The 18,035-nt window shown below is 42.6% G+C and overlaps 1 protein-coding gene across 1 annotated transcript in view; it reads left to right on the forward strand.

The window, feature by feature from the left end:
• The window catches only part of LOC309556062 (collagen alpha-4(VI) chain-like), a gene marked incomplete at its 5' end in the record, with an annotated part of 225,801 nt that extends 219,737 nt beyond the window's left edge, over window positions 1-6,064 (forward strand). The window contains one exon of the mRNA XM_082258374.1: window positions 5,799-6,064. Within this exon, the coding sequence (XP_082114500.1) occupies window positions 5,799-5,971 (173 nt within the window). The 3' untranslated portion in view covers window positions 5,972-6,064. The remainder of the gene's footprint in view (window positions 1-5,798) is intronic.
• Window positions 6,065-18,035: the final 11,971 nt, after the last annotated feature.

An 18,035-nucleotide genomic window follows, 5' to 3' on the forward strand; every position in this document is an offset into this window, starting at 1 on the left:
ACGATTCACTGCTGAATAACCCCTCTCTTGTATCCCAGGTGTCCTGCTCCTTGGGTGACTACTTTGATCTTAATGAAAATGGGGATACCCCAATCTCCACTATATGGACAGCCCATAAGGCGGTTATCAGGGGGAAATTTATTGCTCTTGCCTCCGCCCGCAATAGATCTAGATTGGCAGATATTAAACAATTGACCAAAGACCTGGACCGCCTTTATACAAAAGTCAACCATTCTCCACCCCAGGTCCTGAGGGATCAAATTAATGCCAAAAGAAAGGCTTTGGATGAGATCCTCTCCAACGATACTGAAAAATCCCTTACATGGTCCAAAGCTAAATTTATCCTGCATAGTAACTCACCCTCCTCCATGTTTGCCAGAAAACTTGCCCAGAACATCAGGTCCACTCATGTATACAAACTTAGGAGGCCTGATGGTAAGATGGTTTCCCACCCTAAACAGGTACTGGAAGTCTTCACCAAATTTTATAAAGACTTATTATCTAATTCCTCCTCATTTCCAGCAGCTAAATTTGAGTCATGGCTCACCGAACTACATCTCCCTGTGCTCTCACCGGCAGAAAGGGAAAAGATGGAAACACCCTGCACAGATGAGGAGATATTATTAATCATTAAATCCTTAAAGACATCTACTGCCCCAGGCCCTGATGGTTTTTCAGCTTCTTATTATAAGACCTTTTCCCAAATTCTCATCCCCAGACTCACTAAGCTGTTTAATTGAATTCTTCAAGGTGGTAGTTTCCCAAATGAGATGCTCCTCGCAAACATGTCCCTTATCCCTAAACCAGACAAAGACCACACACTCCCCCAAAACTTCCGTCCCATCTCGGTCATGAACAATGACCTCAAATATTTGGTCGCCTTTTAGCTAATCGCCTCGCAGAACATATATCTAAATTAATTACACCAGACCAAACAAGATTTATACCAGGCAGGCAACTCACGGATAATATCAGACTCACAGCCAACATAATCCAGGATGCTAACCGTACAAGATCCCCTACTTGCCTGGTCAGTCTAGACATACACTAGGCATTTATAGTGTCAGCTGGGCATACATGGAAAATCTCCTACCAAAATATGGGATGGGCGGTAACTTCGTGCATGGTTTCAAGGCACGGTACAACTCTCCCCAGACAAGGATCCGCATACCAGGGTGCAACTCCGATTTTTTTTCAATTAATAGGGGCACTAGGCAGGGGTGTCCTCTTTCCCCCCTGCTCTTTGCTCTGGCCATCGAACCCCTTGCTTGCGCAATTAGAAATAATTCTAAGACCAGGGGGTATTGTATGACCAAAGGTCAGGTAGGCCCAAAAGGAAGAATATAAATTAAGTCTATATGCGGATGATGTCCTTTTGTATCTGTCTGATCCTCACATATCCCTACCCCACTTACTTATAGAATTAGCAGACTTTCAGTCTATCTCGGGATTGGGTGTCAACATCTCCAAATGTTCCCTTATGCCTTTAAACATGCCCACCTGGATGCAGACTTTCATCAGGGAGAGTTTCTCTTTCTCTTGGTGCTCTGGGTCCTTTAAATACCTGGGTGTTCAGATTACCCCCCCACTATGAAACCCTTTATATAACTAATATCCCTCCAACATTTAAGAAACTGGGGGCTCTGCTTCAGTCTTGGTCTTCACACCATATTTCGTTTTTGGGCAGGGTGGCAGCGATTAAAATGGTGATTCTCCCCAAACTTTTATTTTTTTTTAGAGCTCTCCCAGTCATGATACCCAAATCACACATTCTGAAATTCCAGAGGGAGTTGTCCAGATTTGTTTGGAATGGTAGAAAACCTAGATACAACAAGCAGGTCTCACACGCCCCGCAGGACATGGGCGGTTTGGGCCTACCTGACCTTTGGTCATACTACCGGGCGACTAAGTATATACAAATTGGCCAATGGCACCCCGAGGGGAGCGATATCCCCTAGCTTACATTCGAGAAGTCTTCGATTGCTCCATGCTCTCTACAGGCAACTTTATGGTCCAAACCAAACACATTAAAAAATCACCTCCAATCCAACAAAATTGTTTACAACCTACTACAAATATGGCTTAAATATAAAGATTCTAGTGCCCTGCTCTCCCAGGTCTCCCCATTAGCAACCTTTATGTCGGAGGTTGACTCGCTATCTTTCCCCTTAGATAGGAAACAGCTCCAACCCTGGATCTCGAGTGGTCTAGTCTCCCTCAAGGCACTCTCTACCAGTAACGTCTTTCACTCCTTTGACCAAATTATCGCTTCACACAAACTTCCCGAATCCGAACGTACCCACTTTGACATTATTAGGGAATTCTTCAAATCCAACCATTCCCTAACATTACTTCCCCCCTTCACCCCCTTTGAAAATATCTGCTGCTCTTCCCCTAGGGGTAAGGGCTTAATCTCCCTATTATATAGCCACCTTAATAATGCTCCTTTATCAGATAAACATAAATACATGCATAAATGGGAGGAAGAACTTGGTTGCTCCTTTTCAACCCTGGATTGGAGGAACATGATCAAAAATATGCAGGCATGCACACGTTCTTCCACGAGTAGAGATTCTCCAATTAAATTATTCACCAGATGGTACCTGACCCCCTCCTTGCTTCACACCTATTATGACTCAGTTTCTCCCCAGTGCTTCAGGGGTTGCTCTGAGGAGGGCACGCTCCTGCATATTTTTTGGAGTTGTGACCGTCTTCAGATCATCTGGAGAAAGGTGGGTCAGCTGCTACAGTTCATAACCGACCGTAATACCTCTCTCACCCCAAGTATATGCCTGTTATATGCCCGCATCATAGGGGCTCCCCCCCACAAATCTAAACTACTTCACACCTTAATATCCTCTATCCACTGGATGATAGCTTTCAATTGGAGATCAGACATGGTTTCTTGGCAACAGGTAATCTCCAGAATGGACAACATTAAAATGTCCGAGAAGGTGCTGCACTCTATGCAAGGATCCATGCCAGCTTTCCATACCAAATGGGATGTATGGGATAATTTGACTAGCACTGTTCCTTGCCTACTATGAAGTCTACGCTGTGAACAGAAAGGTTCTGATATACTTTAGCTGCCTCTACACTGTTTCAAGATTCATTTTGCTTTACTCCTTATAATCCTGTTTGTACCCGGGTCCTTTTTTACCCCTTTGTACTTCCCTTTTTTGAAAAAAATGCTTCAGTTAGTTATTCTGTATATTGCATAGTTACCACATTGATCTTTATATTGTTGCACTGATCTATATTTTATTTCTGTATGACTTTCCAATAAAATATTTTGTAAACAAAAAGACATGGATGATAGAGTTTGGGATGGAGGAACTTGACTGGACTGCACAGAGTCCTGACCTCAATCTGATAGAACACCTTTGGAATGAATTAGAGTGGAGACCGCGAGCCAGGCCTGTCCTCACAAATGCGCTTCTGGAAGAATTGTCAAACATTCTCATAAACACACTCCTAAACCTTATTGACAGCCTTCCCAGAAGAGTTGAAGCTGTTATAGCTGCAAAGGGTGGGCCAACTCAATATTGAACCCTATGGAGTAAGACTGGGATGCCATTAACCACTTCCCGCCCGCCCTATAGGCGATTGACGGTGGGAAAGTGGTGACGTCATATGACGACGGCAGGATAATGCTCTCTGCGCGTCCCTGGGGGGCGCGCAGAGCGGCGATCGGTGATGCGGCATGTCACACTGACACACCGCATCTCCGATCTCGGTAAAGAGCCTACTGACGTAGGCTCTTTACCATGTGACCAGCTGTGTCCAATCATGGCTGGTCACATAGTACACATGAAGAGCCGTTGATCGGCTTTCCCCAGTACGTGCCTGACAGGCACGAGTAAAGGAGAGCCGATCTGCGGCTCTCCTGACAGGGGGGGTTTGCACTGGTAATCAGATCATTGATTACCAGTGCAGACCCTCGGGGGGGGGGCCACTAGAACCATCAGGGATGCCCACCCATGACCCCAGGGATGCCCACCCCTGACCCCAGGGATGCCCACTATGGCCACCAGGGATGGCAATCAGGGCTCGGGGAGCCCGCCAGTGTCCTCCCCATCAGTGCTGCCCGCCAGTGCCCATCATTGGCATCTAGCAGTGCTGCCCACCAGTGCCCATTGTTGCCCACCAGTGCCGCCTATCAGTGCCCATTAGTTCCCATCAGTGCCGTCCGTCAGTGCCGATCAGTGCCGCCTATCAGTGCCCACCAGTGCCACCTATCAGTGCCCATTAGTGCCTATCAGTGCCGCCTATCAGTGCCCATCAGTGCCACCTATCAGTGCCCAGCAGTGCCATCTATCAGTGCCCACCAATGCTGCATATCAGTGCTACCTATCAGTGCCACATATCAGTGCCCATCAGTGCCACCAATCAGTGCCACCCCATTAGTGCCTCCTCATCAGTGCCTGTCAGTGCGGCCTCATCAGTGCTCATCAGTGCAGGAAAAAACGTATTTATTTACAAAATTGTATAACATAAACAAAAAAATGTTTTTTTTTTTCAAACTTTTCGGTCTTTTTTTTATTCCTTTAGAAAAAAAGAAAAAACCTAGCAGTGATCAAATACCACCAAAATAAATCTCTATTTGTGGGGGGAAAATTACATAAATTTGGTGTAGGTACAGTGCTGCATGACCACGCAATTGTCATTCAAAATGCAACATCGCTAAAAGCTGAAAATTGGCCTGGGCAGGAAGGGGGTGAAAGTGCCATGTATTGAAGTGGTTAAAGTTCATGTGCATATAAAGACAGGTGTCCCAAAACTTTTGGCAATATAGGGTATGTGGACAGGAAGTGACTGCAAAGATAATGTAATGTATGAAATCAGCAATACTGAGGTGTGAAAAAAAAAAAAAAGTTCAAACAGTATTTTATATAAAGAGGGGCAATTGTTTATGACACACACTACTTAAATCAAATTCATCCTGCTTCTTATAAAAAAAAGTATATGTATTATTTCTAGCAAAAAATTGCCTATATCTTTCTATCCTGCGAGGTAAATAAGTTGCACAATTGTGTATTATTTATTTAAGCAAATACATTCCCCTGAGTTTAGCCTACAAGCCTTCATGAACTTCAAAATTCCTAAGTAATATAGTCATACTTCTTGATAACAATTATTTTATCACACTATGCCCACACAATGAAAACAAAAAGGTCTGGGAATGTATTTTGATTATAAACATATGTTCAGTATACATTTATTACTACTGAGTCATCTTTTTAGATGTCGGATTGTAGCATGCATTTAAAGCTGAACTTTAAGCAGATAAAAAAAGCAGACAATAAAATGTAATTCTCTGTTTAGTATTACATCCTCAAATATATAATATCTTCATTTAACACTCAGCAATGCACTCCAGAGCTGAGTGTTAAATATAGAAGCAGCACAATGAGCTAATCAGTTTATGCGCTGACAAAGAACATGTTGAAATAAAAAAGGCAAGTGACAGAAAGATGAGCCCATCCCTCTTTTGCTTCAGCTTCACTATCCAGTGACAGACTAAGGGTAGGCCCATGACAGCCTGGGTTTAAAAGAAGTGGGAAAGATCCTGGCTGTCATTGAATTTGGAATACTTTAGGACATCTAGTGGCATAAAGGAAGTACTGCGAGGGACAGTTTGGTTGAAGGTGAGTATTGCAAAATTATGCTTTTTATTTTATATTTTAGTAGACATTTTTTTGTGTTGGAGTACTGCTTTAATCTCCTTTGCTGTGCTTCTAACAATCCTAACCTTTCTTTAAGATATAGATTTATAGATGAAATGCTCTCCTTTGCAGATATATGTCAATTGAAACAAGAAGAAGGAGACTGCCAAGATTATGTACTGAAGTGGTGGTACGACTCTAAAGAGAACAAGTGTGTCCAGTTCTGGTACGGTGGCTGCGGAGGAAACAAAAACCAGTTTGAAACGCAAGAAGAGTGTGAAACTTTCTGTCTATCTAAATCATAGTGTTTGTAGATTGTTCTTACCTGTGTTATACAAATAACATGACCAGTGATAGCTCAAATTAATGCATATGCATTAGTCTGCAAAAATGATCACAAAGGAAAAAAAACCACTGTTGTTTGCTTTTAAGACTCGATTCACACTAGCCTGACAAGTCGCGCTCCCTCACAGTCCATTGACTGCTACAGGACCCGTTCTAATAGGAGCGACACAAGTCGCTCCGACTTAGAAAAGGGGTCGTGTACTACTTCGGGGCGACCTTGGAGCGACTTGCATAGACTTCCATTATGTGAAGTCCAAGCAAGTCGCTCCAAAGTCGTGGTGCATGGGAATGCACAAGTCGCCCCCGAAGTAGTACAGAGCCGTGCCGCCCCAGTGTGAACCGACTCTAAATAAGATATAGCAGAAAATGGTTCAATCTTAGGTTTAAAAATGTTGAATTATTTTTTCAAATAATGTATTTAAGAAATATTATGTATAGACAGCTTATGGTGCCCCCCTTTTCTCTCTTTGTACCTTGGAGCATCACATATTAATGCAGAAGAAGGGTAGAATAAACCAAACTGTATTTTCTAGGACTGTGATGCCTAAAGAAGTGTAGAAATAGAAATTTAAAATGTGTCAAATGCAAAAAAGTATTTTGTAAGATTCACAAATGCAAAAATAATGGTTTTATTAAGTAAATAATTGTCAGAGAACATCGGTTTTACATCAATATAAAATATATATTTGGATTACAGCATTAACAACACTTCTGGGAAAATAACTAAAATGTAGGGATTATAAAATGCCTCAAATGTTTAAAAAGGAACATAATATTTTGCTGGGAATAAAAACCAAGTTACACAGTTTGAGATTAAGGGCCCTTTCACACGGGCGCTCCGTATGTCCGCAAATCATCCTATTTTTTTGCGGATGATTTACAGACATAATGTAAGTCAATGGCATTGCGGATGTCAGCGGAATACCATCTGCTGACATCCGATTTTTTTCCTTTCAGTTCTGTTCCGTTTTTTGGAATGGAACAGAACCCTATTTTTCCTCCGTTCAAAAAACGGAAAGGAAGCAAAATCGGATTTCAGCGGTGTCATCCGCTGACATCCGCAATGCCCATAGACTTACATTATGTCCGCATATCATCCGCAAACGGATGGGATGATATGCGGACATACGGAGCGGAAGCGGACACAAGTGTCATCCGCTCCGTGAAAAAAAAGAAAAAAAAGTCCCGCAGCGGAGCAAAAAACCGGAGCGGCCATGTGAAAGAGGCCTAAGGGGTATTTACTAAAGTTAGAGTGCAAAATCAGACTGACTTCTGCATAGAAACCAATTAGCTTCCAGGTTTTATTGCCAAAGCTTAACTAAACAAAATGAGGTTAGAAGATGATGGGTTTTTCAGCAAAAGTGAGCCTGAGTTTACACTTGTCAGCTTTAGTAAATATACCCCTAAGGCTCTGATTAACTGCTCCTGTGTTATAATATTCTAGTATTACTTCTCGCTCCCAAAACCCATTCACACAAATTCCATCTCTAGCCACCAAATTCATCTCTGGTCACTAAGAAGTGAAGCGTTCTACAGGATCTAAGAATGACTCATGAACCTGGGATATTACTGACCCATGGTCTACCCATGCACAGGTTATACGTTTTTGGTGGACCCTTTTTTTTTTTTTTTCCATAGTTTTGTTGCATGATAAATATCATACCAGAAGTCCAACCTTTTTTTCAATGTAACTCAAGGAAACATTTCCTCTTCTAAATTATAAGAATATTTTTGGGAGGCTAATGTCAGGTATTATAAGAAAGGTAAAAATTACCAAGCAAGCAACATTTTTCTAGTTTCCCATGTTTGAATGTAAATCCAGAAATATTTAAAGCAACCCTTTCATAACCCCCCCCCCCCCCCCCACACACACACACACACACAAAAAACGCCATTTCTGCAAAGAGAGAGACCGAATAGTTCGCTTTCAATTACTCCCTTCTCACGTCACCAAAACACTTCTCAATTCAATATCTCTATGTCATGCATAAATCCTTCATTAAAACTAACACTTAGAAAATGGTGGTTTGGGTGATCTCCTTGATCACCCGCAGCATGCACTGGTTCTTCCCACTCACCCCCCCCTTCCCCCGCCCAACCCGCCACCCCCATTAGAGCAGTGTCTTGTAATGACATGGAAGTCAGTGGAAGGAGCATTACTTAAACAGCATATGCAGTACATGTGTATTTACAGCAGTCACCTTGCTGTAGTTTTCCTTTGAAACAATGAAAATGTTGATGAACAATTAACAATCATTAAAAATTGCTTTAGTGAGAAAAACTAGATTTGTCATTTTTTTTTTTTTTTTTTAGTTGAATGTCAATAAAATTATTTCATATATTAGCTGTGTATGTGTCTAGGTTTGCCATTAATAAAACAAAATGGGGGATACTTCATATACATCATACATTTATATACTTTATATACATCATACATTTCTGATAGTGTTAGATGCAAGCAACGTTTCATTTTTAGTGTTTTAGCCAATGAGCCTCTTAAGTTATACTAGCAAGTGTCTGTGAAATTATTTTGTACTGTACTGTATGTAAAAAAGGATCATCTTCCAACTAGTACTCATTTATAGGAATAGATTTACTAAACGTGTACTTTTCGCACTTTACAAAATAAATATTTACATAGCTTAGTGAAAAGGTTCAAGCTGGGGGGCAGAAAAAAAAAGTGTAATCTCTCACCGTAGGATTGAGAAGTCTCCAGGAGTCATGAAGACATAAAGATTGTAGATGAAGAATTATTTGACGCAAGGCTCTATAGGGGAGGACAGAGGAGCCGGTGGAAGTATCTAAAAGAGGATGTAGAGGGGCATTAAAATCTCCCCCAAGGATCAACAACCCAGTGGTGAAATATAGGGGGGGGGGGAGTGCAAGGAACAAGGGAGAGGGGATGGAAGAAGTCAGGACGGGTGAAGAGGTAAGGACAGTGACAAAATACTGCTGCATGTAGAAGGACCCCTACATATTAAACAAAAAGACCCATGCCCGAATCCATAGACATGCCCACTTGGAGACCCTACAATAATTAGTAACATCAGGGGGTCAGAATTGTGGAAGCTTCCAAGGAAAAGGAGACCGTGGGGGGTGCAGCACCACGAGAGCTCCAAGCAGCCGAACAGCACGGTAGGCCAATGAAGGACTCATGGTGGTGCGAGTTAAAGCCCCGAGCAGTGTCAATGATCCTGCGGAAGCATGCACTTCTCACTAGTAGCGAGGCTAGGCGAGGAACCAAGAAATGCTACGGGACAGACAGGGAGCGTTGCAAAAAACTTAATAAAGCTGATCCAATACAACACAGTCAGCGCCAAGGGGACCAGCAGCAACTCTTTCCCTCCCAGCACTAAATAAAGCCTATATAGCAGCCATCTGTATACGCTGGAACCACCAAACTCCAACCCAATACAAGAAAACACAAAGAGTTAGCGAAATCTGTATAATGGTGGAAGTCCGTCCATGCAGGCATTGCAGAGGGGCATTTACCTCATGTTCCGCAGTATATACCAGAGGGAGCAATTGGCAGAAGCTCTCCCCCGGAGAGAGGGGTCGTAGACTCAGTAGAAGCTAGCTGGGTTGAAACATAGGAGCGGCCAGTGCCGAGTGCAAGTTTCAGTTGCTTGATGGCCGTCCCCTGGGTGGCTGTGGTCTTCTCAGCATCGCTCAGTCTCGCCGTTACTGATCTCAGCTCAGCCGTGAGCTAGGTAATTGCAGTGCCCAATGTATGTTTAATATCAGTCGCCACATTTTGAAGATCCTGCAGGCTGGGGAGAGGCTGTGTGGGGGCAGATGTTGAAAGCTTGGCGCGTTCGTCAAGAGAGCTGGACGTGGGAGAGGAGGAGGCCGCTTGGCGGTCGAACTGCTGGGACCAGAACAAAGCGGGATGTGCCCCTACAGTTGAGTACCTGGGTTGGGTAGAGCTTGGTTCGCAGATGCACTACGGCTGGTCCTGAGCATGGTGTAAGGGCTGTGAGTCGCCAAATATCTTGATCTTTTCCCCCCAGTGCACCAAACTGCTTTATCAAGCGGCCATCCTAGTCCGGTGCCAAACTACGCCCCCTGAAAACATGTTTTTTATTAAAAGAGAAATAAAGCTTCAGCTTTTTCTAGGATCTGTGTTTGGATCTGGGTTTGACATGTGGGCCATATGTCTTTAATAAAAACATTTTTTAAATGTCCCTATGATCTATATATCTGTGTTTATAAACTGTACTAAAAAATTAACAGACAGGAAAATGCCTACTAGCTAGGTATTGTTCAACAAATACCATACTTTATAAATTCTATTAACAATTGTAAATAAGAGTCCTAAAAAAGGAAGAGAAAAGATGAGGGTGTTAAGAAGAGGCAGAGCAGTGACTGTAACAGGATCACAGGCATGGACCATATGATTTGCAAAAAAGTAGACAACTACTGCTTATCTAAATTACCAACATGTAACAGTACATCTATATCTACAATCACCGACCACATTATTAGGTACACCTGTTTAATGACTAATCAGCCAATCACATGACAGCAACTTAATGCATTTAGGCATCTAGACGTGGTGAAGACGACTTGCTCAAGTTCAAACTGAGCATCAGAATGGGGAAAAAAGGGTATTTGAGTGACTTTGAACATGGCATGGTTGTTAGTGCCAGGCAGGCTGGTCTGAGTATTGAAAAAACTGCTGATCTGCTTGGATTTTCACACACAACCATCTCTAGGATATACAGAAATTGGTCTGTAAAAGAGAAAATATCCAGTGAGTGGCAGCTGTGTGGACAAAAATGCCCTGTTGATGTCAGAGGTTACAGGTGAATGGGCAGACTTGAGAGCATAGAAAGGCAGCAGTAACTCAAATAATCCCTCTTTACAATCAAGGTATGCAGAATACCATCTCCGAATGCACAACACATTGAACCTTGAAGCAGATGGGCTATAGCATCAGGGGACCACACTGGGTGCCACTCCTGTCAGCTAAGAACAGGACACTGAGGCTACAATTCACAAAGGCTCATCCAATGTAGACAATAGCAGATTGGAAAAACGTTGCCTGGTCTGATGACTCTCAATTTTAGTTGCAACATTCAGATGATAGGGTCAGAGTTTGGTGTAAACAACGGATCAGGCTGGTGGTGTAATGGTGTGGAGGATATTTTTTTGCTCCCAAACAGCCCCCCTAAATACTTACTTGAGCCTGATCTCAGTCCAGCACAGTGCCAGAAATCAGCAGCGTTCTCCCCTGTCTCTCTCCTCAGTGGACATGGAGGCAGCAGTGGAATCCATTGGCTCTTGCTGCTGTCAATTAAAGGCAGTGAGGAGGGAGCAGGGAGTTGGTGCGAGCCATGCTATGTGTGTCTATAGAGAGGGAGCCTAGACATCTTCCCCATAGCAATTGCTTGCTGTGGGGTTAGACACTGAGGAGGAGGAGCGGACAGCGTCTGTTGTGGACCCCAAAAAAGGAGGTTCTGGGCCACTCTGTTATATACCATTGCACAGAGATGGTAAATTGTACATTTGTTGTTATTTTAACAAAAAAATAAAGGCTTTAGCAGCGCTTTAACTGTATCTGCAAGGAATATGTTCACACCTTTCTTGCTAGTAATATCCTCTGGAGAAGCTACTCCTGAGAACAATATAGTGAAAATGTATGTTATAAGACCAACCATTATGTACGCTTGGTGTAACGATGTGCGGCAGGCAGTGAACACACATAGTCCAAGTTTGGCAATAGAATTGTAGAATAGTTCAGCAAGTACTAAGTGGCCCAGCGAGGAAGTACACCAGTCCGGAGCCACTTGCAACTGTGACAACTGTTAAAAACTGGAAGATGCTGACAGAATCTGCCATGAGGAGCAAAATACAGACTGGTCGGTCCACACCCGAAGGGGAGGCTTTCTGGAAGAGGTAGATGTAGTCACTGCACTGTCCCTATTCCTCCGGAGCACTGTTCCCCTCAGACGAGGAACCTATCTTTACGCTATCCACTCACATAAAGCGTGTCAAGCCCGGGAGCTGGAGTCTTAAATAGGCTCTGTCTAACCCAAAATGGCCACCAAAGTCACATGGAGGGCCAGCATCCATCAGATAGCGAACCCCCCCCATAACAAAGATTAGGGCCCCTTTCACACTTGTGTGACTTAAAAGTCACGCGATTTTTCCGCAATTTTGTTGCCACAATTTTGACTGAACTTGAAGCAATGCCTATGTCTTTGGACCTCAAAACGCATTAAAATCAGCCAAAAGTAGTGCAGGGACTACTTTGAAGTCGTACAGATATGGACGGTACTCATTGGAAATCATGGAGAATGACTTGTCATGTGACTTTGCAGTCCCAAATCGCAGGACAGGTAGCACAAGTGTGAAAGGGGCCTAAACAAGGATGGTGGTACAATATTCAAATAGCAATAAAGCTAAACATATCAATTTATGAACAGGATGAGTTCATAACAATGTAAAAATGTAACGAGTAGAACAATAAATAAACCAATAAAGTATTACATCGAAAGCATTCGAAAATTCCATCAGGAGGAAAAGGTAGAAAAAAAATTAGGAGTAGATAGAGAAAAGAGGGTAGAAAAAAGGGGGGAAGGGAATAAGGGGGGATTTACAAGTGGCGATGTGATCCCAAATGAATAGAAAGTATAGTCGAGGCAAATAGAGTAAAATTACCAAGGCAATAATAGTGTGTCATCAATGTCTGGAGGTAAACAATGCTTAACCCAAGGAAGCCAGAGTTTCTTAAATTGACCAATTCAAACTCTTTCAAATGCTTCCATTTTATTATGAATAAGAGCTTTATTAGTTCTGTGTATGGTTTTAGCTAGAATTAAATATTGAGTTTTCCATACCTTAGCAATGGTTTGTTTTGCGGTTGTTAGGAGCTGTAAAATGTTTGAGGTTTTGTTTTACCCCAGATAAAGGAGATAATTCTGCACTGCATAAGCTGTAAAAAATGAGATGGAACTGGGATGGGCAAGACTCTAAAAAGATATAAAAACTGGTGCAATATAGCCATCCTAATTACATTAATTTTGACAATCCAGGATAGAGGGATAGAGGACCTTTGAGATAATAATTCAGTACCTGTTTTAGTAATGGAGGGAAGTTAGCTAAGTATAATGCAGTTATCTTGGGAGTGAGTTGTATTCCCAAGTATGGAAGTCTATAAGAGAAGGGAAGTGAATCTTTAGCAAGCTGAAGGTTTGAAGTAGGCAAGGAAATGTTGAGTGCAGTTGATTTTTGATAGTTAACTGTTAAGCCTGAAATGTGTGCAAAACAGTTTAAGACAGAGAGGAGATTAGGTGCTGCGATTTGGGGAGATGACATGAAAAGTCAGATGTCATCTGCAAAATGACAAACTTTATGATGACATCCAGCTAATTCAATACCTTTTATGTTTGGATCAGATCAAAATAAATAGGCCAAGAGTTCAATGAGGAGTGCAAATAGCAAGCGAGGAGGGAGTACATCCTTGACAGAGGCCTCTTCCAATAGGGAAAGGGTCTAATTTAAAACCAGCATATTTAATAAATGCATTTGGCTTGTTGTATAAGGATGAAATCCACTTCAAAAAATGCAGTCCAAACCCCAATTTTTGAAGAATTCATTGCAAGTATGGCCATGAGACAGTGTCAAATGCTTTTCTTATATCAAGCGATAAAAAACACGCAGGTAGACATCTGAATTTAGCGACATGGGCGAGTAAAGAAGCTCTACGAATATTATCACTTGCTTGGCGTGAGTGGATAAACCCAACTTGACCTTGATGAACAAGTTCGCCTATTACTTGATTCTAGCGGGTCGCAAGTATTTTAGCTAAAAGTTTAATGTCAATATTAAGAAGCAAAATAGGACGGTAATTTGTCCAAGAGGTTGTGTCAGATTTAGATTTGGGAAGCATGGAAATTATGGACATTAAGGATTCTGATTGAAAAGAGTGTCTCCTCAACAACGTATTGAAGTTAAGATAGGATAGAAGATAATATATCAGAAAAAAAATCCATCTGGACCAGAACGTTTATTACATTTTAAAGCCTTAACCACTTGCCGACTGCCGCACGACTATTTACGTCGGCAGTCAGCCCCTCACAGGCAAAGTGACGTAGATCTACGTCGCTAGCCTGTGAGGGTCTAGAGAGCCAGCGCGCGCCGCCGGAGGCATGCTCCCGTGTAGTCACGGACCCCCCCCGCACGTGTGACCGGTGGACCCGATGTCCGCCAGTCACTCTGCGATCGCCGCTGCAGAGGGAGAAAGTCAGGCGGCTAGTGTAAACAAGCCGCCTGTCATTCTCCCCTGTGTAGAAACAATGATCACACGGTTCTACTATGTGGGACCATTGATCACTGTTCCTACAGCCTAAGCCACAGCCAATCACAGTTAGAATCACGCCCCTAGGGACACAAACCGCCTCTCCCTCTCAAAAAAAAGTTAACCCCTTCACTTCCAGTGTAATTTTACAGTAACAGTGCATATGTATAGCACTGATTACTGTAGAAATGTCACTGGTAATCCCAAAAGTGTCAAAAATGTCAGTCAAGGGTCTGATCTGTCCGCCCCAATGTCGCAGTCCCGCAAAAAAAATTGCAGATCGCCGCCATTACGCGTTAAAAAAAAAACAACAAAAATGACAAAAATCTTTCCCTTTGTTAGTAAACGCGATAACTTTTGCGCAAACCAATCAAAATATGCTTTTTGCACTTTTTTCTACCAAACATATGTAGCATAAAACAAATTGGCCCAAAATTTTTAAAAATTTTGATTTTTTAATTTTTTTTGGGGAATTTTATATAAAAAAATGTGAAAAATATTGCTATTTTTGCAAAATTGACGCTCTTTTTTTTGTTTATAGCGCATGATCAAAAAATCGCACAGGTGATCAAATACCACCAAAAGAAAGCTCTGTTTGTGGGAAAAAAAGGACGTAAAATTCGTTTAGGTACAGCATCGCACAACCGCGCAATTGTCCGTTAAATTCACGCAGTGCCGAATCGCAAAATGCCCCCTGGTCAGGAAGGGGGTAAAATCTTCCGGGGCTTAAGTGGTTAATAACCGCGATGGGACACTCAAGTCATTCAGAGTGGGTTTGTAAGTGTTGGAAGGGTAATTTGTGAAAAAAGGGAATCAGCAGCAGCATGGTCAAAATTATAATTTAGCAAGATTTGAGCGGAATGTGTGTAAAATTTTCACAGGGTTACTTGGGTATAAATCACTGTTTAGTTTGAGTCGCACATATGTCCTAGGTTTTTCCAGAAAGCATAATGTTCGAGCTAATAGGGTATCTGGTTTGTTTGCTTTGAGGTAATAAAGGTGTTGTGATGTTTAATATCTAGACAATGGGACGGGTGAGTTAGAATAGAATCGTTAATGCACCAAGACGAATCCTGGGATCTTGGGATAGGGGAGGAGATGGTAGTACAAACTGCACTATGACTGGACCAAGTAAAGGGCATAATAACCGATTATAGGATTTCTGGGGCCATGCCATCAATACTAGAAAATGATTTCTGTGGATGGGATTATTATGTAAAGCATTTACAGTAAGAGCTGGATTGAGCTCATGCCAAGAGTCTAACATGTTATGCTTAGAGATAAATTGCTGAAATTAAAGCTTAGGGGAACGAGAGGAGGGAGAAAGGAGAGATTTATCCAAGAAGGGAAAAAAAACTTGGTTTAAATCTCCTCATAATATCACTGTACCTAACGTGTGTGAATCAATTACATGAAAAAGATGGGAAAGAAATGATAATGGATGTTTATTAGGAGCATAATATAAAACAATGGTTACAGCCACATCAGGAATGTGCCAAATAAGAATTAGGTAGCAGCCTTCAGGATCTTTATTTCAGATGAAAGTAAAAATGAGGTAATGTGATAAATAGCTTTAAGAACACCTCAGTGTTTAGTAGGGACGAGCCAAAGTCCTAATTTTAAAGGCTTATATGCCAGTTATTCCCATAAAAAGGGTATAGGGACCTGGGTACTGCCCTGGGGGACATGTATCAATGCAAAAAAATAAAAATGAACATTTTTGAAGGAGCAGTGATTTTAATGATGCTTAAAGTGAAACAATAAAAATAAAAATATTCCTTTAAATATCATGCCTGGGGGTTCCCCTTAGTCTGCCTGTAAGGCGGCACATCTGTACGATGTATTGCCTCTGCTGCAACAATACTGACATTTCTAAAGGAAAAAATGTAATTAAACTTGCTCGTGGCTGTAATGTAGTGGATCTGCCCCCCCTCCACCCTAGGGCACCTTGTCCCCATTTTAATGGGGACAAGGGCCTCTTCCTGACAAATATTGGCTGTGGTTGTTGGGGTCAGCGGGTTGGGGCGCTTATCGGAATCTGCAAGCCCCCTTTAATAAGGGGCCCCTAGATCTCGCCCCCCCTCTTATGCGAATGGTTACCGGGTACATCGTATCCCTACCCATTCACCAAAAACAGCGTCAAAAAGTAAGAAACACAGGAAACAGTTTTTGACAATTCCTTTATTAAAAAATAAATAAATAAAAAAATAGTGTCCCTTGATGTAAATCCATCATCAATCCCGATGCCCGCCGGACCCAAAAAAATAGAAAAAATAAAAAATGTTTTCGTCTCTTGGGAGGCATATTACCGTCTGCCTTCTCCCTGCTTTGACAGTTATTATATAGGCAAGGGGCGGGGCCACCCGGCCATGTCACCCAGTGGCACTGCCCCCTTCTGACATCATGTGACATTGCACAACGTCATAATTGACAACACACAACGTCAGAAGATGTGGTGCCACCGGGTGACATAGCCGGCTGGCCCCAGCCCTTGCCTATATAAGAACTGTCAAAGAGCAGATCAGGCAGACGGAGAGACGCATCCCAAGACGCAAAATCATTTTTTATTTTTTCGAGCACCCAAAGCACCCTCCCCATGTTGAGGGCAAGCAGCCTGGTATGATTCAGGAGGGAGGGGGCGCTCGCACTTCCCCCCTTTCCTGGCCTGCCAGGCTGCATGCTTGGATAAGGGACTGGTATGGATTTTAAGGGGGACCCCACACTGTTTTTTTTTTTAAATTTTAGCAAGAAGTTCCCCTTCAAATCCATACCAGACCCAAATAGCCTGGTACAAATTTTGGAGGGGACCCCACGTCGTTTTTTTTATTAATTCTGTCATGGAGTTCCCTTAAAATCTATACCAGACCCAAGCTGTTTGTACCCCAATTTTTTTAAATTTACATTTTTTTTTCAATTATTTTTTAATTCAGCTCTCAGCAGGAAAGCCTTAACAACCTATTGACTGTGCGCTCGGCGGGCGAACATCCTGCTAAGTGCTGAGAAAGTTCAGGTGTTAGGCGAGTACCCGAATGGGTGATGTTATTTGCATAAAGGTGGTCTTAAGAGGAAAGGAAGTCCTCTTCTTCTCCCGCTGTTCTGCCTCAAGTGCCCTGTCCATGATTCCACGAAGTGTGTGCTCTAGCAGAAAGACTAAAGGGATAGTGTCACTGATGCATGCATTGTCACTGCTCACCATCCTTGTGGCCTCCTCAAATGGTGACAGGACAGTGCATGCATCCTTTATCAGCAGCCACTGGTGTCGTGAAAAGAAGCCAAGCTCCCCTGAGCCAGTCCTTGTGCCATACTCTCACAGGTACTCAATAATGGCCCTCTGCTGCATATGCAGCCACTGCAGCATTGTCAATGTTGAGTTCCACCTGGTGGGCATGTGACAAATGAGGCAGTTGGTGGGCAGGTTGAATTCCTGTTGACTGTCATCCAGCCGAGCACTGGCATTGTATGACCGCCGGAAATGGCCACAGACTGTTCTGGCCTGCCTCAGAAGATCTTGTAAGCCTGGGTACCTGTTCAAGAAATGCTGGACCACCAAATTCAGGACATTTGCCAAGCATGGAACATGTCTGAAATCCAAACTTGGGTGTGACCGCTCTAGGTGAGGCAGTATCAGGTGCTGGTCGGATCCGTCATCCGGTAACTAGATTAAATATAGGAAAAAGTGAGCTCACTCCAAAGGTTCAAATCAAAAAGGAGTGATTTATTCT

The sequence above is a fragment of the Pelophylax lessonae genome (genome assembly GCF_965119305.1).
Source record: "Pelophylax lessonae genome assembly, chromosome: 5".
NCBI classification, from domain to species: Eukaryota; Metazoa; Chordata; class Amphibia; order Anura; family Ranidae; genus Pelophylax; species Pelophylax lessonae.